Source organism: Canis lupus (genome assembly GCF_048164855.1).
Source record: "Canis lupus baileyi chromosome 5 unlocalized genomic scaffold, mCanLup2.hap1 SUPER_5_unloc_7, whole genome shotgun sequence".
In the NCBI taxonomy this organism is placed as follows: domain Eukaryota; kingdom Metazoa; phylum Chordata; class Mammalia; order Carnivora; family Canidae; genus Canis; species Canis lupus.
The window spans coordinates 217,412-241,657 of record NW_027326414.1 but is presented as its reverse complement, the minus strand read 5'-3'; the positions used below and the strand labels follow the sequence as shown (position 1 = coordinate 241,657).

Here is a 24,246-nt window from a genome sequence, read left to right as displayed (position 1 = left end):
CTTTATTATAAAATAGGCTTTGTGTTAGATAATTTTGCCCAACTAGAGGCTAAGTATTTTGAGCATGTTTAAGGTAGGCAAGGCTAATCTGTGATATTCAGTATGTTAGCTGTATTAAATGCATTTCAACTTAAATGCATTTCAACTTACGGTATTTTCAACTTACAATGGGTTTATCTGGACATATAACTCCATTGTAAATCAAGGAAGATCCGTACACAGAATCTCTCAGTAAATTTCTAAACACATTTCACTGTGTATGCATTCCTATTAAATGCATATTGATTCAATGTATATTTATTAACCTTTCATATGTGTAGGGTACTGGGCTAAGTGCTGTAGATGACAGTAAGATAAGTAAGACACATCTCTTATCTCAAGGAGCTCAAACTATAGAAGTGGAGACTGTCCAGTATGTAAATGCTATAGGAGGAACACAAGATCCTTTGGAAGGTGGATGAAAATGCATTTCCTTAATGCCCTACGTTTTCTTGACATGAGTGTTGAACAGAATGTTCACTTATTTCTTTCAGTGACAGTTATTGATATAATCATTTTTTAAATTATAAAAATAATACACAATAAATTGGCAAATATGGAAAAATATGAAGAAAAATTGGTAGTTATTTCAGAGGAAACACCTGCGTACAATTTTGTGTATTTATTTCACATGTTTTTATAGAAAACTTGTTATATACTTGTTAGGTAAGTCTTTGAAAATTGGAGTCATATGTGTCAATCAGGTTTTGATCCTGTCATAATTTTATATAATATTATATACTGATAGCTGATGATGCATGTTTCCTCGAGATACACTTCATATTATTTTACTGATCTCATATGGTAAACATAGTTTTCAGTTGTCACTATCATAAGTAACAATGAGATGAATAAATGTCTGTTGCTCTGACAGTCTCCTTGGGAGGCAGTCCTCATGGTGAGCTCACCAGAGCAGAGAGCATGGACTACACTTCCCGACATTACACACACACATAAACATCTCCCTACCAATGTGGTAGGTGTAAATTACATCTCTTATTTAGATGTATATATCTTTGAAAAATAAGATCAGACCTGTTTTCTGGCCAGTTGCTAATGTGAATACACAAAAACAGTTTTTGAGGACGTTATACCAAAGAAGGTTCCTGGAACACACCTATGGTTATTTAACATCCAGGAGTGGCCAGGAAGGACAGCAGAGAGGTGACATCTTGGTGGCAGGTGGTGTGCTGATGACAATGGCAGAGGTACTCACCAGTTTGGTAATGCCTCCATGGTGTCTCACTGCCCGTCGGGCTCTTCTAAACTTGGCAACATTTGCGATTGTCTCAGCTGCCAGGCATTTCAGTCTCTTACGTGGAGAATCAAGTATATTAACCATAATTGGTAAGCCCCCAAGGTCAACAATATTACGTCTGATTTGAGGATTATGACTGATTTCCTTTAGGATTTCTAATGAACCAATCTAAATGAGAAAATAGGAGTTAGAGGTGAAAATAAGTGCTTAATACATAACCAGTCCTAGAGTTTTAAAAATTCCAAGTCTACCTCAAATCCTTCCCTCATGAAGTTTTTAAAGGAAATGCCTTCTGTTCCCAGGTGTTACACATAGCCTCCTTATTTTCCTTCAATTATGCAGACAAACATTCATCATTTAAGAAGCACATAGAAAAGGTTCTGGAAATGAACCAGAAGATAAAGCACAGCCAAGAAGAGAAGAGCAGCGAACAAAAGGAACAAGCTATCAGTGAGATGAGCAGGCAAAGAAAAGAACTAGGCAGAGGTAGCAGAGACGTATCAGTAAAAAGAGAAGCACAAAGAGGTATGAACAAGGCTCATCACCCACGTGAGGTAAGCCACTCACCTTATATCTGAATTCATCAGTATCCAGTAAATTTATCAAAACTTTAAGGCCTCCAACATCTCTGATTGCCAACTGGCAGGTCTCTTGCGCCAAGTTGAAATCTTTTATTGAACGCAATGCAATCACTGTAGCTATCTCTTTTCCTTCCTACGAAACGCAAGGCCATGGAAAGGTTAAATAAGATCACGCTTCTATAGAAATTTCCTTAATGGTTATGAATCCATGAACTGGGAAATGTGTCTCCCCATACATGGCATGTTAAATTTTTTTAAGTTCTCCGAGTGGGTTATAATTTGTTAAATGAATCATGTATAGTTGAAGCACAAAAAAGCTTTACAGAGTATCATAAAACATTATTCCAATTAAGAGTCAACATTTAAAGGTGGTCTGTCTGCTTTAAACAGCTAGAGCATTAGGTGGTATTAGTACATTAAATAGAGTCGAGGGGCAAGCCTTGAGAAATCCACTGAGGAATGTAAGTTTTATGCAGAGGTAACAGGCCGTCCCTGGAGTTCTTGAACAGCATACTGTGCAATCCAAACCGTGTCTGGAAATTATTCTCACAGATGTATGTAGAACAGTCTGGAACAGGGAAAAACCTGAGGAAAGGGAAACCATGTGGGAAGCAGTACAACAATCCATGCTGGGACCAGGATTAAGTGGGAGAGGGGCCATGGGGTTGGGAAGGAGGTGGCGAGCCCATTAGGAACTGGAGATGACTCCGTGTATGGATAAAGGACAAAAAGGTAGCCTTCAGTATCGCATGCAAAATGCTGTCCCAGTGTTGAGAATCATGTGATCAATGTCTGCTTGGCTAATCACCAGCTGTAAAAGGTAGTGGGGAATGGCTCCTTTAAGGTAAAACAATCTGGGAGAATTTAAAAGAATGTAATGATTGATCAGTGAAACAGATGCACCAGGAAATTATAATCAGAATTCATTGCAGGAATTCTTAAGCAATGTCCACCCATCATTAATGCTTTAAAAAATCTTCTGAAAAAAAATAAAAAATAAAAATAAAAAAAAAATAAAAAATCTTCTGATGGATGCAACATAGTACATATTACTTCTCCTCCTATTAAGACGGGATGGTAAATAAGAGTTCCAGTATAAGCACCGAAATAGTTCATAAGACACAAGAGCAATGTTTCTAATGGAGCTAAGGATAAACTATTTTTGTAAAAGGTGCTCATGAAAGATGGCCTTCGGTCTCTACCTCAAAACACAGTATGAATGGCCTCAAATAAATCTCTTTCCTTTTTGAAGAAAGACACCTACAAAATATGTTTATTCTCATTTGCTGATTATGACTTTATATTGCTATATTACAGATACATGTTCATAGATACAATATATACATTTACACAAAAGTGGAAATTATATCCAAGCAGCCCAACCTCCTCCTTCATATCTCACACACACACAAATCCTTTTGTGAATACAACATGATGTGTTACTTTTAAAATAAGAAGCTGAAATGGGATTATAAGAGGGCAAGCATCAAAAAGATAGAAAGGTTTAGACTTCAGCCTTTCCTCTTAATGCGTCCATAAAAGCCCCTCCACATCTCTAAAAATATTACAAACCACTATCCTGTGCTGAAACCATTGTCAGTCTGCTTTTCATATTAATTTTCTTCCTGAGTAATCCAGGCTGTCCTCTATATTCAAGATGAAGTTGAGAATGGCAAAAGCCTTCACTTTACTATTTACATTGAAAATAAGGAGTTTTCTTCCCATAGCTTTTAATGTCTTTTTGTTTATATCAAGAGAAATTTTTACCACCACCAATCGTCCTACAGTTCATTTTGAAACATAAAATAGTAAATCCTTATTACATTCAATTTTATAATCTCCCTTGTTTTGGGGTACAGGACCTCTTCAAACACACATTAGCACTTTTGATGCCTTTCTTTTTAAAAACAGAAGGCAGATATTTCATAAATCATAAAGAAGAATCTAAATGCTAATCATAATATATAAAAAAAAAAGAGAAAGCGAGAGAAACAATTATTTAACAATTCTTTTGTTGAATTTAATTGGGTTAAAAGGAGCCCAAAAATTCCCCTGGTGTACCTGGAGGAGGAGAGCTGGGTGGGCTCCCACATGAAAAGTTTAAAAATGCAAACCAGGAGCTTCAGATAGAGTTCTTTAGGCAGTGCCTTCAGACTCAAGCATGACTTGAAAGCAAGAAGGTATCAAACAGCATGTCATGCCTCAGTCAAGCCAACAGAGTCCACACACACACACCAAACTCCGAAGCAGAGCATGCTGTCCTGGCGTTCTCAGTGGTGTGTGATAGAGGACTTTCTTGACTGCTATACTTGCATTGTATTTTCTTTGGTAGCACTTTCCTACTTACACATTCCGCACAGTCATTCTTTCCTATTTCATTTCGAGGTCTCTTAATTTTTCTCTTCTAGATTATTTCTATCTTGTGTGCTTGATTTCATCATATGCACCATAACCAATGACATAACAATTTTAAGGAATTGTGTACTTGTGGTAGATGCCCAAAAGGTAAGACACTATATTTTTCTAAATGATCTCTAAGCCACTTTTGAAGCCAAAGGATGGAAAATTTTCATTTATCATTGAGAAGTTAGATCCTTATAGAAAAAAAAACTCTGTAAATCAGCAGCTTTTTTTCTGAAAATCTGGAAACATATTCATAGACTTGAGAGTTTTTTTTTAGAACAGTTTTATATTAGGGAAAGTTAGTTTTTCCACATTTCAGGATTTAGTTCTACTCTTGTCACTGACCACACTCCCCAAAGGATTATAAATCTTTCAGAATGAATACCAGCGAATGGGAGCCAAAATATTCAACATACAGAGCCACAAATGTTAGCCAATTGCTATTCTTTAAATACCAGCTATGTCAAAGGATTTTCAAATGTTTGTTCTACTTTGACCAGATGCCATAAACATCTTACTAAGAAGAAGCAGTGCAAATATGCTTATTTTTCAATTAAATCTCCCCTGAGAATGTAATTAGTTGCCAATACTTATTTTCACATTTTTTTTTCCTTTTTTTTTTTTTTCACATTTTATCATGTATTTGCATTTGTGAAGTTTTAAGAGCTGGAGAAAACATAGTAAAATATTATTTTACTAGTTTCTGAAGGGTTTTGAAGAATGCTTCCAATAAGCTTTTCCACTTCTTAAATTAATGCAAGTTGTTTTGCTAGTTGTCATCCTGCCCCTGCGTCTTCTCAGACATTTCCAGGCTCTGTCAGCCTTCAGATACTTCGCAGTTCACATTCCTTTCTGAGACTGGGAGGCCTTTGTTCATTATCATTATCACAATCATGTTGCTAATATGTGAAAGTTGAAGAGATCTTGCTTTTTCCTTCATTTTTCTCAAAATTTCTTTTGGAAAGACAAGATCAATAGGCACTCTTCTAAACAATGTTTCTCAGTGTTTTAAATAACATCTTTGAAAAAAAAAGTATTACCTTATCTGGTACATAGAGTAATATCTACCTCCAATCCTCTTACTGCTGATAAAAGAGAAATAAATGCTTATGAAATTGAGATGAAGAATGTATCTGAGACTAAATCAGGGAGCCAGATGCCTCCAACCATCCAACCATTTTTTAATTCTTTCATTCAACAAATTTGCAGTTATTCACCATGTCTGATACCAGGAACTAGAGACATCCTGGTAGACAAAAACAGATCTAGTTTTTGCCTCGTGGAGCTCATAAAGCTTAGTGGAGAAGAAAGATCTTAATTGTTAAGCCCATCCAAATAAATGAAAACTTTAAGAAGTGTTATACAGAAAAGTGGCACAGGGTTATGGATGTTTGCAACAGGGGACTCTAGGCCAGGACATCAGGAAAAGTTTCCCTGAGGAAACTATGTCTGGACTGAAGTGTGGACAGAGTAGGAGCCTTCCCTGGTGAAGGAGGTCGGACATGATGAAAGGCACACCAGTCAGAGGAAACAGTATGTGTAAAACCCTAAGGAGGATTGGAACATGGTCTGTTTAAGACCTAACGAAGGCCAGTGTGGCTGAGACCCAGAGCCTGGGTGGCAAATGATCCAAGATGAGCTAAAAAATTAAGTGGGCAAAGGAATCTGCTGCACCCATAGGCCAGGTTGAGGATTTTAATCTTCATTCAAGATTAATAGGAAATATTCAAGGGTATTGTTTTGGAGGAGAGTGGGAGGACTCACATGAGTTGCGTACATTTTTAAAAGATCATTCCAGCTAAAGGGCCCCCTGTAGGGAGGGGCAGATGGAACATATGGAGACCATGCAGGTTACTACAGCTATCCAGAGAGGAGGTAACTGGGATTAAGAGGTCAAGGATACTTATTTGTGTCATAAAGACTTCAAGTAACTTGATTCAGAAAAGGATACTATAAAACAAGTAGACGAAACTCTGATAGGCTACATGCTCCCAGAGCCATCATTTGGAGCTTCCTGTAGAGTCCCACATGGTGACAGTGAGATAAGAAGGCAGTCAGAGGCACAATCGGGAGTGGAGGCCCTTCTTTTGCTCCCCACCGTCTGTAATCAAGGGGCAGTGGGTGAGACCTGGTGAGGAGATACAGCCATCACACAGCCATCCAACTGACTTTCAATGATTTCAGCATTTTTTCCTCCAAATATGCCACTCAGAGAGCAAGAAAAGTGAAGCCTGCCAGTGACTGTTTATTAATGATGACAGAGGGCCTGGCACCCAGCACAGAGGTTGGCTTACAGATACTCTTCATGTCCCAGGATGAGAAATGGTAAAAAGTCAATGCTCAGAGTGAATGGCATATGAGCACGTAAGTCAAAATAGTAAAATATATTGCTTTGCTTTCTGTTTATTTGCAAACTGGCTTTATACTGATGATTCAGCACTCATAAACCTAAGACTCAAGAGATGAGACTCAATAGAACTCCAGGAAAGAAAATGAGAAAATATTGTTCCAGAGGAAAAAAGAAATTAGACTCAAACTGTTGTATTACAAGCTTGCTGAGAATTTTTATTGGGAATGGGTAAGGAACAATGCAAGCATTCCCTACACATTCCTTTTAAACAGACATGGAACATTTACAGAAATAGATAATCTGCTGGAATGTCCTAGTCACTGCAATGAGGAAAAATTTGTAGCAAATATAACTGCCTTTCTAAAAAGATTTGGAAGACTATACTGAATAATTATGATAATTAATAAAAATAGCTCAATAAAGTGGATATAAGGGCCACATTAAAAATGAGTAACTCCCCCATACACTAGGAATAACAAATCACAATGCATAATTTGAAAAATGTTCCCATGCCAGTATTAGCAAAATAATAACAAAAATATCAAGGAGTAAATCTCACAGTATGTTGAAAATATGTGGAAAAGAAGCTATTAAGTTTTACTAAAATACATACAAATTTAAAAATAAATGAATGGTCATACCATGTTCCTGAATAGGATAACTGAATGATATTAAAATTTGCAAGCCCACAGCTATATGGTCAATTAATCTTTGACAATGCAAGAAAGAATATCTAATGGAAAAAAGATAGTCTCTCCAACAAAGTGTTGGAAAAACTGGACAGCGACATGCTAAAGATTGAAAGTAGATCTTTTTCTTACACCATCCACAGAAATAAATTCAAGATGGATTAAAGACCTAAATGTGAGACAGGAAATCATTAAAATCCTAGAGGAGAACACAGGCAGCAACCTCTTTGACATCAGCCCTAACCTTTGACATCAGCTTCTCTTGAGGCAAGGAAAATAAATGCAAATATTAACTACTGGAACTTCATCAGATAAAAAGCTTCTACACAGCAAAGGAAACAATCAATAAAACTAAAAGGCAACCTATGGGATGGGAAAAGATTTTTACAAATGACATACGAGTTGACAAAGAGTTGGTATCCAAAATCTATAAAGAATTTATAAAACTCAACACCCAAAACACAACCCAATTAAAAAATGGAAAGAAGATATAAACAGACATTTCTCCAAAGAAGATATCCAGATGGCCAACAGACACACATTAAAAAATTTTCAACATCACTCATCATTAGGGACATACAAATTAAAACTACAATGAGATATCACCTCACACCAGTCAGAATGGATAAAATTATAATACAGGAAATAGCAGCATTAACCAAAGGATACAAATATACTAATTCAAAGGGAATGGAAAAAGGGAATATTTATAGCAGCATTATCAACAATAGCCAAATTATGGAAAAAGCCCAAATGTCCATTGACTGATGAATGGATAAAGAAGATGTGGCATATATACAACGGAATATTACTCAGCCATCAAAAGAGTGAAATCTTGCCATTTGCAATGGCATGGATAGAGCGAGTATAATGCTAATTGAAATAGGTCAGTTAGAGAAAGACAAATACCATAGGATTTCACTCATATGTGGAATTTAAGAATTAAAAAAAATGAACATGGGGGTGGGAAGAAAGGAAAACCAAGAAAAAGAAACAGACTCTTAACTAGAAAGAACAAACTGATGGCTACCAGAAGGGAGGGGGGAGGCAGGGAGGTGTTAAGTAGGGGATGGGGATTAAGGAGAGCATTTGTTGTGATGGACGCCGGGTGTTGTATTTAAGTGCTGAATCACTAAGTTGTACACCTGAAGTAATATTACACTGTGGTTAACTAACTGGAATTTAAATAAAAGCTTGAAAAAATTGCAATTTATCCAAAATAATTTATAAATTCATGTAGACCAGCCAAAATCCCCGGTAGCATTTTTGAGGGTTTTTTTTTTTATTTGATTTTCAACTTTTCTAAAAATGATCTGGAATGGAAAATATGCAAAAAGTAGTTTTAAAGAATTTAAGAAAACTCTCTGGCCAATCAAGTATTAAAATACACCAAAGTAGCAGTAATTAAAACAGCATGGACCTGGCATGGGAGCATCCAAATAACTCAATGTAATAGAGAAGGATCCAGAAAGAAACTCTCACATATGAGATGACAATACTTGATATAGGTAATATCTCAGATCACTTGAGGAAAGAGTGGAGAAGCCAATTATCTGTGTTGATACAACTGAATCTCCATCAAAGAAAAAAAAAAGTAAAATTAGATCCCTGCCTCACACTATACATAAAATGACATCAAGATAGAAGCAACTTCTAAACATTTTTTTAAAACTATAAACCTACCAGGAGGAAATAAAAAATTTTTGTTCTCTTGAAATGACATCAGAAAAATCTTCTTAGCTCTTAATACACAAAATTTTATAAGCTATGAAGGAAAATCAATATATTTACTAATGTACAATTTTAAAGTTTTCAAACAGAAGAGTAGATAAAAAGACATGAGAAACTGAAAGAAAATACTTACAAATACTATAACAAAGGGTTAATTTGTATTAAGATTCAAAACACAACCACAGAAAAATAGGCAAGATATACAATGCAATGGCTATTGGACACATGAAAATATTTATCAACTTCACTACTAATCAGGAATATGCAAATTCACACAAGATACATTCTCTCAGTTGGAACAAATTATTTTAAGATTTGTGTGGAATCAGAAAAGACCCTGAATAGCCAGGGGAATTTTAAAAAAGAAAACCATATCTGGGGGCATCACAATGCCAGATTTCAGGTTGTACTACAAAGCTGTGGTCATCAAGACAGTGTGGTACTGGCACAAAAACAGACACATAGATCAATGGAACAGAATAGAGAACCCAGAAGTGGACCCTCAACTTTATGGTCAACTAATATTCGACAAAGGAGGAAAGACTATCCATTGGAAGAAAGACAGTCTCTTCAATAAATGGTGCCGGGAAAATTGGACATCCACATGCAGAAGAATGAAACTAGACCACTCTCTTGCACCAGACACAAAGATAAGCTCAAAATGGATGAAAGATCTAAATGTGAGACAAGATTCCATCAAAATCCTAGAGGAGAACACAGGCAACACCCTTTTTGAACTCGGCCACAGTAACTTCTTGCAAGATACATCCACGAAGGCAAGAGAAACAAAAGCAAAAATGAACTATTGGGACTTCATCAAGATAAGAAGCTTTTGCACAGCAAAGGATACAGTCAACAAAACTCAAAGACAACCTACAGAATGGGAGAAGATATTTGCAAATGACGTATCAGATAAAGGGCTAGTTTCCAAGACCTATAAAGAACTTATTAAACTCAACACCAAAGAAACAAACAATCCAATCATGAAATGGGCAAAAGACATGAACAGAAATCTCACAGAGGAAGACATAGACATGGCCAACATGCACATGAGAAAATGCTCTGCATCACTTGCCATCAGGGAAATACAAATCAAAACCACAATGAGATACCACCTCACACCAGTGAGGATGGGGAAAATTAACAAGGCAGGAAACCACAAACGTTGGAGAGGATGCAGAGAAAAGGGAACCCTCTTGCACTGTTGGTGGGAATGTGAACTGGTGCAGCCACTCTGGAAAACTGTGTGGAGGTTCCTCAAAGAGTTAAAAATAGACCTGCCCTATGACCCAGCAATTGCACTGCTGGGGATTTACCCCAAAGATACAGATGCAGTGAAACGCCGGGACACCTGCACCCCGATGTTTCTAGCAGCAATGTCCACAATAGCCTAACTGTGGAAGGAGCCTCGGTGTCCATCGAAAGATGAATGGATAAAGAAGATGTGGTCTATGTATACAATGGAATATTCCTCAGCAATTAGAAACGACAAATACCCAACATTTGCTTCGATGTGGATGGAACTGGAGGGTATTATGCTGAGTGAAATAAGTCAATCGGAGAAGGACAAACATTATATGGTCTCGTTCATTTGGGGAATATAAAAAGTAGTGAAAGGGAGCAAAGGGGAAAGGAGAAAAAAATGAGTGGGAAATATCAGAAAGGGAGACAGAACATGAGAGACTCCTAACTCTGAGAAACGAACTAGGGGTGGTGGAGGGGGAGGTGGGCGGGGGGTGAGGGTGACTGGGTGGCGGGCACTGAGGGGGGCACATGATGGGATGAGCACTGGGTGTTATTCTATATGTTGGCAAATTGAACACCAATAAAAAATAAATTTATATATATAAAAAAGATACATTCTCTCCCCATTTGGAATTGGCCAAAATAAAAAAAGACTGTAGATTAGTGAGAATTTGTAACAATGAACCTTATTTCTAAACAAATAATTTTAACACCCTGGAAAGATTTTAAAGACAATCTGCCTAGATCCCACTTCACACCAATTGGTTTAAAACTTCCATGAATATTACCTGAGCATTGAGATTTTTGCTTTGTTTAGTTTTTAGGAGCCTGGCTGATTTCACTGTGTTCAAGGTCAAAAATCATTGGTATATTACTAATTGAGTGTAAACTAGTATTTGCTTTGTGTAAGTAGCTACAAAATTTTTTTTTTATTCAAACCAAGCTTGGTCAGTTTATTACTTTTCATTATTTCTCTTTAAATTTTAAAATTTCATTGTAATACTTCTCTAACTTCATTGTGCATATATTGTTTCTTGTTTAAAATAGATTGAGGTGGAACTGATATGCAAAAAACGAGTTGGGACACATGCGTACATCTGTGAAACCATCACCACAATCAAGATAACAGGAACATCCATTGCCTCCAAAAGTTTTCTTATGTCTCTTCCCTTTTTGTCATACTTACACTTACCATGAGATCAAATACCCTCTTACATTTTTTAAATGTACAATTCAATATTGTTAACTATGCTGTGCAGCTCTCTAGAGCTTGTGAAACTAAAATTTTGTACCAATTGAACACCTCCCCATTAGAACTATCAAAATTTTAAATGTACACAGTCTTTGACCCAAGCAATTCTACTTCAAAGTAGCTATCCTACAGAAATAGGATACATATCCAAAGAATATGTAAAAATATTTACAATGTTGTAATAATAAAAATTGATTTGGGAGACAAGGCAAAATGTTATCAGTAAGGGAACTGTTACATAAATTATTGATATATTCATATAGTACAAAACAATGTTGTAATTAGAAGAACTGAGGCAGATATGGAGGATCACCAAGAAAACATTAAATATAAAATGCAAAATGTCACATAACAAGTAGTCTGACTTCATTTCATACATAAAAATTTCATACATATATTTATATAAACAGAAACATCTGGAAGGGGGCTTTCCCTGTTATTCTTTTGCATGGCTTAAATTTTAGGGTATATATTAATGTATTATTTTTATAAGATTTAAATAACTTAAATACAGAAAAGAGATAAGGGAGGGCTAGAAGAGAAACGTGTGCTTCTGCAATGCCCTGCATGTCCCAGAAATATCAGAAGGCCACAGCCAGCCACACACCCCCAGACAGCAGGAGCTGGGAAAGGAGCCACAGCCTTTGCCAGTGGGACTAGCAAAGGCTAGTGGACCACAATGGGACCTAGAGTTTAATATTTTTCCTACAAATATGCAATTTCTAATAATGAGTACAATACAAGTATATGCATATAAAATGAAAAGATCACTTATACCAAATCTGGTACCTTTTACTCCCTAACTCTTCTATTTATAGATTCTTCAATGTGCAAACTTTTATAATAGGACCTGAATATGTGTTTTTTCAATAAAAAGTAAAGCAGCCTAAAGCATTATACAAACTGGGAACTAGGCAACGCTACTTTTCTACCATTTATTTAGCCTCTCAAGTAAATTTGGGGGAAAGCATACTTTGAGGAACAAACAATAGTGTTGCTGGCAATACACTGAGCAACAAATTCCCCCCATTTTACATTTTCAGATTACATAAAACTGAACAGAAGTCACATAAAAGTTTGATAGCAAAGTTCTTTACAATCAAATATCTTATGACTAGCTAGATGAGCAATGTGTAATATCATAGAATTGTATTCTAGCTGGGCGGGCTCACAGGTACATTTATGAATGAATGAATGAATGAATGAGTTAAAGCTTAAGGGAGCTCCCTTGAGATTTTTAACATCGTCATTTTCCAGTAGGTAAGTTGATGTGGTTGTATAATGTCAGCCAATGGTGGTATGAAGTGTTATGATTCAGTAGCATTACTTTATCGTTCTTATCCAGTTATCTTTGCTTTTCTCCACTCTTGTTTATGATACCCAAGGGGCAAAAAGAGCTTATAGCTCAAAAACTAAAAAGCTCAATTAGTTTATTTGTGGAATACAGATTCCTCTGTGGAGATGAGGAGACTCTCCGTCACTTTCATGACCTCCTTTGTAACAAAGGATCATTTTTTTGGGGGGCAATATATAAATATACAAGTGACACACAACTCAAGTAATCCAAGTACTTAAAGTATGTTCATGACTTACCTTGCAGTATTTAAGAAAACATAAGTGCAAATTCTACTAAGTAGAAATTTTTTAGGTGATGCAATTTAAAATATCTTATGATTTCTAACAGTGTTTTTTTTTTTTAAGGATAAAACTCTTTTGTCATGGAGACATTTTTTTAAAAGTTAACCCACATCAATGCAACACCACATGTATTAACTTAAAGACTTTCTCAGGAAGGTGGTAGTAACTTTGCTTTCTAACTACTGCCATTCATTTGAATATATAAAAAGTGACCATTTTTTCCATTTTTTTAAGGATTCTGCTGAACACAAATAACACTGTTCTATCACAATCTTCTCCATCTCTTTCAGTATAAACTTAGCCAAAGAGCACACTCTCATAGTGCCTTCCAGAAATGAACATTGAATTCCTTTGTTTAGAAATGCTCCCTGTTTATTTAGTTTCTTACTCAAATGAAGAAAACCAAACAAGAGAGTAAATAGGAGGACACAACAGCAAGGCCTGAAGGCCCTCTGTGTCCTGAGTTTCTTGACAGAGGAACAGAATAACTAGGCAACAGGCAGTAAAGATAGAAGCCTGAACATCAGCCTGGCCCACGGCCACCTCGCCTTCTGTGTGGCCCAGAGTGAACTATTTCTCAGCTTTTCCACCAATGAAATAAGGATCACACTACCTGCACCTCCATACCCAAAACCCGAGTAAGGGGAAAGGAATTTAATTAACTGTAATTGACTGTAAAGTACATCAAATTCCTGCAATGAAAAATCACATAACTCCCAATTACCACTTAGAAGAACTCTTTAACCAATTAAGGTGGTTGTGTGTGTGTTTAATCAGCTCATGAAAGATTATTAAGGAACTGAATGCCACAAAAGTAGTCTTTAACAAAGGTTTTAAAGTTTCAAAATGTCTCTGCAGCGAATCCCCTTCCAGACGGGGAAATCTAAAACATGCCAAGGACAGAGCCTGCGGGGTCTCCTGGGAAGCCTTGTGGAATTTCTGATGTGATTCTTTGAGTTTCTGATGTGATTCTGCTCACTGTGGAACAGAGTCTTGGTCACTGCAAAGCTGGGGGGTAACTTCACTTTTCATGGCCTGAGAGATCTCAATTTGCAGATACGTAACAGAGCAGGAGAGTAACTAGCAAGACCCCTGGCTCACATGAAAGGTGAAATAAACACCAGTGTTTCACGAATTTGATCAAAGACAATTAAAAAAAAAAATTAGGCACCACCCTCACAACATGGTGGCTGGGGGAAGAGAATGAATGTGTGGTGATGCCCAGTTGTGATCATATGATGTCACTCAGCAGCCAGCATTAGCCATTCTCCACTGAGTGACACATGTCTGGACAATATCACCATCCCCCAGGACTTGGGAACAACGACTGCACAGATTTAACATTTAAGAATGATACCACATTTGTGAATTTACATTAAAAACCCCATCTTTCCCTGACTTCATCATAGGAAGGAACCATAGTTCCTTATGGTTTTAGGGTGTAGGAGCTTTCAACTGGAGGGAACCTTACTTTAAAAATAAACATTGTTCTCTTTTTGCTTCAAACTTTCCTATCTTTCTTTAATTAATCTTTTTTTATCTACTGGCTAGTTGCATAAAATTACCAAATAAAATGTTACTTTAAGATTTAAAAAAAAAAAAGCTGATGAATCAATCTGTTTGTAAGCTGGCAAACTAATATTTAAGGAAAGACTTCTATTGGAATAATAATGGAATTTTGATCTAAAAATATCGCTTTGGGGGATGGCTGGGTGGCTCAGCGGTTGAACATCTGCCTTTGGCTCAGGTCGTGATCCCAGGGTCCTGGGATTGAGTCCCATATTGGGCTCCCCATAGGGAGCCTGCTTCTCCCTCTTCCATTGTCTCTGCCTCTCTCTGTGTGTCTCTTGTGAGTGAATAAATAAAATCTTTAAAAAAAACTTGCCTTGGTTGTACTAACTGGAATGGGAGGCAGCTACTTTCTGATTAGTTATTAAGAGGTCATATTCCTTCATGAATAAAAAGACAAAAACAGGCACAATGCTTCACATGCTCATTCATGCCCTTGGGTCCAGAAGCAGTAGTTCGATTTTTAATGAATAATGTGAGCTTCAGTCCTTTATTTCCAACTACGGCATGGGCATTTCTATTTGGGTATTTCATTCTCTTCAAACTCAATCTGATCCAAACCCAAGCCTCCTCATAAACTGACCTGCTTCCTTTCCTAGCCATTTCTTTGCTGCTTCCAAGATACTTCCAAGGACAGTATCCTATTCAAAGCCCCCAGCACACTCTGATCACTGCAACCCCCTGGTTACTGGTCTTCTGTCTCTTCCCAGTCTGATTCATTATGTAGACCACCTACTGCTGGACTCAACTTTCTAAATCCCTGCTTTCATCATCCTGATCCCCTGGCTGGGCTCTGATCAAAATCCCAGGTGTAGAAATAGGCATCCTGCAAGGAGGAGGCACACCTGGGAAGATGGCCCTGGGGATTGACCCCAGATGCTTCCATTATTGCCTCAAGGACCCAGGAACAAGACCAGCTGAGATGAAGCACTTCAGAGTAGCGGCAGACATCTACAAGCCCGCTTGCTAATAATCTCCCATCTGAGCCTGGAGGTAATGCCAGAGTAGTATTGACATCTTATCCTCAAGTGACAAGGAAATGCCTATAAGGGAGATAGAGCAGGATTCTAGACCCAGTCTCTGTGATCCCTCCAAACTACCTAAAATCTTAACCAGTCACATTCTTGGCATCACTCTATAGCCTCCTCAATTTTCTCCTGGATTTATTTATCCTATAGTATTAAGTTCCATACCCAATCCTTCTCCAATCCACACAGTAATAGATTTCAATAGGCTTGAAACCTTGTGTCCAGAAATTCATTCTTCAGTTTCATGATAGGTATAATGTGTATGAAATGCAGACCTACTTATAGTTACAACTGTTCAACATTTTCTCTCACTTGACTGAAGAGTACCCATTTGTATTAACTTATAATACTATAATACTTGTGACTAATCCACATTTCCAAACAAAATAAAATTCTGCAACTCTCCTCCTATTTCATAAAGGGGTTCTTTGTGAATGTAACTGGTTGAGTAGTAAAACTTCCACATTTTACAAAACTTCACAGAATCAGTGTGGGATGCACCTTAACAAACTATCTTCCCCAATTGCTGGAATCGATCCAAAGCAAAACATTTTAATTGCGAGATTTTAAAGCAGCCCTGGCCAGGGGAAAAATAATACCCATAGAAAGCTAGAATATACAGCAATAAAATTGCATATCTACATGGAGAAAGGGAACAGGAAAGGGAGAGGGTAAGAGAAGGTGGGAAAGATGTCAAGAGCAGAAGGAATGACTCTGGCTCACAGGGAGGAAAAACTGCTCTCAAGGAGCTGAGCATGAAGAACAGCACAGCCTGGCCCTTTGGGAACCCATTCTCTCCCCATCACACCTCCTGAGCAGAGGGTTGAGAGACAAGCCTGTACTCACTGGCTAGGCACTCTGCAAGACATAGAAGTGAGTTTAATATGGTCTTTCCATTTGAGTAGCTGACAAGACAGACAAGTTGAACCATAAAGATAGCAGAAGAAAGAATGTGTTTCTTGCTAAGGAAGCTGAAAAGGTGGTTTATTGCTTCTTTTAGAACTCGGGTACAGAGTCATCTGTTATGTGTGTGGGGGGAGGAAGAAGTTGGAAGGTTAAAAAGTAAAAATGCAAAGTCTTCATTAGTTTAAAAATTAAATTGTATTCTAAAAATCTAGATTAAAAGAATATATGCATATATAAAACTTGTAAGTTGAAATGAATGTATGTCAAAGCCAAATAATTAAATGTAAATTCCCTTTACTTACATGCCAAGATCTGAGCTCATAGCTCTGGATAAATAACAAGCTATAGTTCATTGACCTGTTTGGGTATTAATGAGCTCATCAAATTTTTTTCAACAATTACAGACATTGCTGTACTTGGAAAATGGTAAGTAGAAAGTCAGGTCAACATTAACATTTTTCTACTAGTGTAAGTCTACATTTAAGGCATAAGTCTGCAATTAAAATGTCAGGTGTATTTATTTTGAGATTACCTAGAGACATTCAATTTTGCATTTCATAGACTTTTAATATCCTTTTGTGTCCCCATATAAAACATTTATCTGTGTCAAAAAGCTTGAAATCATTTGTAGATATACTTTTTCTTTTATTGGCTATGTTAAGAATATCTACCTGTGGGAACTATAATAATTCCAAGCAATTTACTGTCTGGCCAAAAGTATCACATTTGCACATGATTTATTGATGAATAACTTGTGCAAGCTTAAGTAGCACTTCATCAATAAATGTTTTCCTTAGCTGTTCTGGGACAGAAATAGTGCATCCCTTTTTGGCCTGATTTATATGGACTTATCCTAAATAGTCGAAAAACTCAAGATAGTTATCCAATAGTTAGGCTATTACGAGAAACGCTCATTGCCATGTTCACTGGGAGGATATTATTAAGGATGTCATTCACTACCACACTCACTGTCTGCTTCATTAAGTCCTCAGGGAGAAAATTCTTTCTGCTCTTAGTACCAGGATCAGTTACACACATTGGCAACTGGGCTATTTTTACCTCATGATGGTAAGAGTCTTTCCCTCATGGTATTAACTCTGTATTTCCCTCCTTTTATTGGTTGCTAGAAAATTTAAAGCAAAAGTTGAAGGCCAGCTTTGCAAGTCCAGAAGACTCCACACCATATGTTGTCTATAATAATAATAATATGTAACAGAAGCCATTATTATTACTAACGAGTACTGAGTACTTTCTGCTAAGCACTTTATATGTGTCAGATCTTTTTCATAATAATCATAAAACATGAGAACCTTTGTTTTTGCCAACTTGACCAATGAGAAAACAAACTGAAACTCACAGAGGTCAGTCAAATACCTCAAGGCTACTGAGCCAGTAAGTGGCAGACGCCTGACCCAATTAGAATCTTTCTAACATGGAAGGTCATGCTTCTAACTGCTCTGGTAGTGTGCCTCCTGGTCCATCCATGCGTCTTTCCTGTTGACTCTTTATTTCCTTTGACTAATGAAATAAAGTTAACAGACCAGAATTATTTGTATAAACACCAGGGCTCCCATCTGGCTCAAGTTGTTCAAGTGCTAGATGGCAAAATTCTCTGATGCATTTCCCTCCCCCCCCCCCCCAGAGTGACATGTGCTTTATGAGTACAGGAGAGATGGTGGGAAGATCCACGGACCTTCCTACCATCAGGAAGGTCTTCTGAGTCTGAACATTGGTGCTGTGCATGCTAGGCTGAACCACTATGTTGACTGCATGATTTGTATGCAAAGACGCCCACCAAGGGCATGTGCCTGACCATGGGGCCTGACCTCCAGCCTGTGCTCCAGATAGTTTCCAAATTCCTAGGATAGGAATATTCAAGATCCCAGAGTAAGATCTCCAAATTCTTAGGAATTCTTGAAATGATAATCATTCCATGTTTTTTCCCAAATTGTATTTATATATTTTTAGGTGATAATGATGATCCTAAAAGTTTTCCATAATAATAAATAGTATATCATTTTTTGTAATAGATATGCTAAAAATTTCAGAGGTTTTCTATTAAAAAAAACCTCAAACATATCTATTGCAATAACATGAAAAATGATCTCCACTAAAAGAGGGGAACATTACCACGAAATAAATGCCAAATCAAAGCCATTTTAAAAATTGAAGTTGATATAAAAATATTTACTATTTAAAAGATATTATTCTTAAGATGAAATTTTAAAACAAAGCATTTAATAACTAGGCTTTCAAAAGCATAGTACCTAAGGTGGGCATTAGGATTTGCTTCACAGAAGCTCCCATCCTTTTTTAATGATGAAAATCTTTGATTTGCTTGCCTGGATCCTGGTCTGGCCATTGAAATCTATGTTACAGTGGAGAATTAGAATACTTTTTCCCAATTTCTTGACTAATTTTTCTTGGGATTCAGGAAAACATAGATTTTTTTTTCCTGAGAAATACAGGGAATTGCAGCTGGGACCATGCTAAGAAAGGGGGCATATTTTTCTTCTAAAGCAACTTTCTCAGCTACAAAGCTGTGTCCATGCAGAGGATGTTTATTGAATTCACAAAAATGTATGTATAAACTATTTTACCTGTCAGCTTTGAAGGACCTCAAGGGCACCAGAAAAGTAGCCTTAAGTAATTTAGGAGCCACATAAATATCTTTACATATTGCAAAGCCATTGGCAAATGCCCTTGATTCACTCAATCATGTAGAAAAGCTGGAGGAAACTATGAGTTAAGTAAAAATGTTTTTACGAGTACTTCTCAACTATTGCTTTAGTCCTGGCCTACCTAGACATTATCAATATCAGTTATCCACTGATATTAATCTGGGTTTTGGCAAATCATTTTCCCTGCCCTGCCCCCATTCATGTCTTAAATACATTATATAGGCCATTATTATGTAACATGTGTTTACACATATTATGTTGAGAGTAATGAAAAGGGACTGATACATATTTTAAGTATCTACAATGTACCAAACACTATCCACATCTTTCAAATATGCTTTACCAACCCTGAAGTAATCCTATAGGACAGGTATTAACCTATTTTCCATAGGTTAAGAAAAATAAGGCTCAAAGCTATAATCAACAGCTATACTGTTGGTAAGTAACACAGCCTAGAAATTATAGTCCAACTTTAAAACAAATCCATGTTCTTGATGCCACAGCATACTGCAAGGTGTAAAATGATGGCAAGTCATAATAGCTGCTGGCTACCATGGCCCAGGGGAAAGGGTTGGTACCAGGCAGACCGGCTGCTCCACGAGGACTAACCGTGCTATCCTCAGGGTAATAAGACCTTCCCCTGTGCACACAGGGTAATAAGACCATTCCCCATGCACATTTAAATAATAACGGGAGTTTTTACTACTCTTATTTGAAAAAAAAAATATATATATACATATATAATCAATTTGGAAGTAGAATATACATTTTTAGGAAAGGAATTAAAAGAATCATTGTAAACACAATACAAAGAGGTTTGTCTTACCTTTAAATGTTTCACCAGTTTCTGAATTTGCCAATATTCAGATGACAAATCTGCATTTGCTTCCTGACGACGATCAGGTGGTTCTTCATCTTCCTCATTCTCTGAGGAGCTGTCACTAAGAATTTCCTCAATCTTCTCAGCACTCTTACTAAGAACAGTAACAACCACCACATATAATAAACATATTTATGCTACAAAATGGATGTGGTTATAATCATTAATATTTCAGCAATATGAACATAAGCAATGTATAAGGTACCAATACCTTCTGAGTTCTAAAGATCTTTGCTAAGATCTAAGCAAGGAGATGAATAAATCCCTGTCTCTGTACCAGGTGCAGTTCATTATTATTGCTTTGTATGCAATAATAATAAAGAAAATAGTAAGAAATGAACAAAGGCATTAAGTATATGTCCTATGGCTGTGCTGTACAAAAAGGCAGCCACAAGTCATAGAAGTTAAATATCTTCTGGTTATTTATGTTTATATTTATTTAAATTTATTGATTGAATCATGTTTATATTTATTTATCAAATTGAAATGAAATACAATTAAAATTTCAGTTTTTCAGTCAAAATAGCCACATTTCAAGCTCTCAACACTCACCTACTATACCAGAAGCTTAGATAGAAACCATTTCTATCATCAGGGAGAGTTCAATTGGGCAGCACTGCAAATGCCCACAGGAAGGGTGTCTCTTTTATGAAAGGGAGTACACTTTGTTCCTCACTGCTCTAGAAGCTTCTAACTCAACATCAGGGCCATGGATACCAGCAAGTTCACTCAAGCTTTCATCACCATATCTAATTCATTCTCATTTTCTCTTTCGCTCCATCCTCTCTTCCCTCCAATCCCCCTGTGTGATCTCTTCTCTCAATGTCTTTCCTCATTCTGTTTTGAAGCAAAGGAGAAAGCATATTTCTAATAATTGCACAGAAGTAACTTTCAAGTTTTATTAATTTTTAAAAAGATCTTCTGTTTATTTATTTGAGAGATAGAGCATGAGCAGGGGATAGGTAGAGCAGGTGGGAGAAGCGGACTCCGTGCTGAACAGGGAGCCTGAAGTGGAGCCAGGGCTTGATCCCAGGATTCTGGGATCATGACCTGAGCTGAAGGCAGATGCTTAACTGACTGACTCACCCAAGCGCCCCTGAGTTTTATAAATTTTTAAGATTTTTTTTTTTTGAAAGGTGCTTTTGCACAGAGAGTCATGCAGAATGATGCTCCTGTGCTGTCTGGGCTGCAGTGGAGTGAAACTGAAATCCTGAACTGAAGTGCCTGTTCCAATTCATCAAGCCACATGATGAGTTTCAGTTTAATGTATTCTCTTGTCCAACAAATGTCAGGAACCTGGTTTGGTTCCAGAGCAAAATCTGGTAGATAAGGCTTACTTAAGAACCAATGTAAATTTAACTCAAAGGTCCCAGATTGAAACATATACTAAATAACCTATATCCTCCAGAGAATCTCTAAATGTACTTTCCCTTAGCCTAGCAAGCTCCTGGAGTTAAGAGCAAGGTGCACTGGGTTGACCCAATCACTCTCGAATCATGTTAAAAAAAAAAAATCAGTACCTCAAAGGAAAGCTGTTCTCTTTTTCCAATGATGAACCCTTTGACATATAACCTTAAATGGCTTTCCCTATTTTATGAGGTTCCCTTCCGGTCCTGTCCCATAGCAACCATACATTTGGGAGGTAAAAATAAGCAAATCTCAATGTTTCACTGACCTATGAACTCCACCTTAAGAAATACTTCTCTACTACATCATTATATCCACTTAAGAAGAGACATAGAGAAGTTCACATTTTTGTCAGAGTAATGGTTGTTGCTTGGATATACTACCCCTTTACCCTTATCTATTACTCTAGAATTCTCTGACTCACTAAATTTTTTTTTGACTCACTAAAATTTGACTTAAAATTGAAACATGTAAGGCCAAACATTTAGTTTAGGAAAGATGAAGTAGATCTTAAGTACATAAAAATCCTGGATATTATATATAAAACAAACACGATAGGACTCTGACAGGTTGAAAGGAGAAGAAAGACTATTTAAGGATCTACAGACTTGAGGAGCAACACAATGGTGAGTTCCTTGGGTTTTTTGTCTCGTGTATTCCAGATTGGGTACTAGAGAAGATAGTGATGCAGAATTATCAGTGGGCACAGGGAAAAAAGCACCTAAGAAAAGCCTGCTCTTTCTACTCAGAGGACCAGAAAAGGAACAGCTTAACAAGATAGAAAACTTTTAGGCAACAGATGATCTATTCTAGTCAACACCACAGAAAACACTGTGGCTCACCCCCACTTCTGCTAACAATGCTAAGAGAAGAGTGTTCTACCTTTATCAGACTACAACAAAACTCCCTAATCCCTGTGTCAGAAGAGACCTAATGGAGAGTCAGAATTTCCACCAACCCCAACCCCACTGACAAATAAACAGAGTCTCTTCCTCTCTGTTACCCACAGAGACCTAGTCAGAGCTTGAACTTCCATTACCAGTTAAAAATGATGAGAAGCCCCTCGCTCACCTCCCCAAGTTGTCAATGAAGGCCTAATTGAAAATTTGTAATTTCCTTCTCTAACCTGAGGAGACAATACACATCTTATTCCACCAATGTGATGTAGGAGGAAACCTGCTAAAACATAAAATTTAAATAAGATTCAGAAAAATTAAGAGAATCATAGAATCTCAAACATTATTAAAACCTAAAAATTACCCATTCTTTTACCATGCTCCAAAAGGTAATAGATAAAAAAGACATTCATGGAAGAAAGGGTTAGAGAGAATGGAGAGAAAGAAAACCAAAACCAAAACAAACAAAAACAATGAACAGAAAAAAAAATATATATAATGACAATCTTAAGCCCTAACATAATAATGACATTAAAGGTAAAAGTTCTAAATACACCAATTAAAAGAATTTAACTTACTGTACCAAAAAGAAAAAGAAAAGAGAATCAACCAAATGCTACCTACATGGAACTCATTTCAAATGTAATGATATAATATCATTAGTTTGAAAGAAAAAGAGGAAAAAAACCCACCATGTAAACAATCAAAAGAAAGCAGAAGTGTCTATAAAATAATCTGATTAGGTAGACATCAATAAAAAGAAAATGACAAGGCATATAGAGGAACATTACATAATGACAGAGACATATCAATCCCAAATATGTACACACCAAACAGCAGAGCTGCAAAATGCATAAAGCAAAAATAGAACTAAAATGAGAAACAGAAAAATTATACTTAGAGACATCAATACTACTCTCTCATCAATTTGTGGAACAACTGGACTGAAAATAAGCTAGGATATAAAAGAAATCAACACCACCAAACAATATGATTTAATCCACTTTTATAGAATACTCCAACAGCAGCAGGCTCTACATTCTTTTAAGCACCCAAAGACTCTATACCAAGATAGTGTGACCACACAAAACCTCAACAAATTTAAAAGAACTAAAATTATATAGTGTGTGCTCATTGCCCATAATGAAATCAAACAAAAAAAAATCAATAACAAACAGAAGACGAAAAATCTCCAAGAGTCTGGAAACAAACAAACAAAAAATGCACTTGGGTCCAAGAAGCGAGCCTCAAGGGAAATTAAAAAAAAAAAAAAGCCACACTGAACAGAAATTAAAATGAAAATACAACATATCAAAAACTTTTGTACACAGATAACAGCTAACACAGTGCATAAAGGGAATTATATAGCACTAAATGTTTGCATTGGAAAAGAGAAGTCTCAATTCAATAATCTAAACTTAAGTCTAAAGAAACTAGAAAAAAGAATAAAGTAAACCCAATGCAAACAAAAAAGGAAATACTAAAGAGCAGAAATCAGTAAAATTAAAACAGAAAAACAATTTGAAAAATCAGTAACAAAAAGCTGCTTAAAGAAAAGATCAATAAAATTGACAAAACTCTAGTATAACTGACAAGAAAAAGAAAAGACACAAATACCAGTACCAACAATGAAACATGGGATATCACTACAGATCCTGCAGACAACAAAAGAATAATAAGAGAAAACTATGAA

At 36.6% G+C, this 24,246-nt stretch overlaps 1 protein-coding gene across 18 annotated transcripts in view; it reads right to left on the bottom strand.

The window, feature by feature from the left end:
* Nucleotides 1-24,246, bottom strand: part of LOC140629452 (outer dynein arm-docking complex subunit 2-like) — a 274,074-nt gene that overhangs the window by 171,016 nt on the left and 78,812 nt on the right. For all 18 annotated transcript variants that reach the window (XR_012027288.1, XR_012027289.1, XM_072818933.1 and 15 more), the window contains 3 exons: nt 20,197-20,344; nt 1,865-2,011; nt 1,256-1,465 (listed from right to left, as the gene is read on the bottom strand). Coding sequence is in view for 16 of the 18 variants with exons in the window: in XM_072818933.1 (XP_072675034.1) it covers nt 1,256-1,465; nt 1,865-2,011; nt 20,197-20,344 (505 nt within the window). In the remaining 2 variants the exon portion in view is untranslated. The remainder of the gene's footprint in view (nt 1-1,255; nt 1,466-1,864; nt 2,012-20,196; nt 20,345-24,246) is intronic.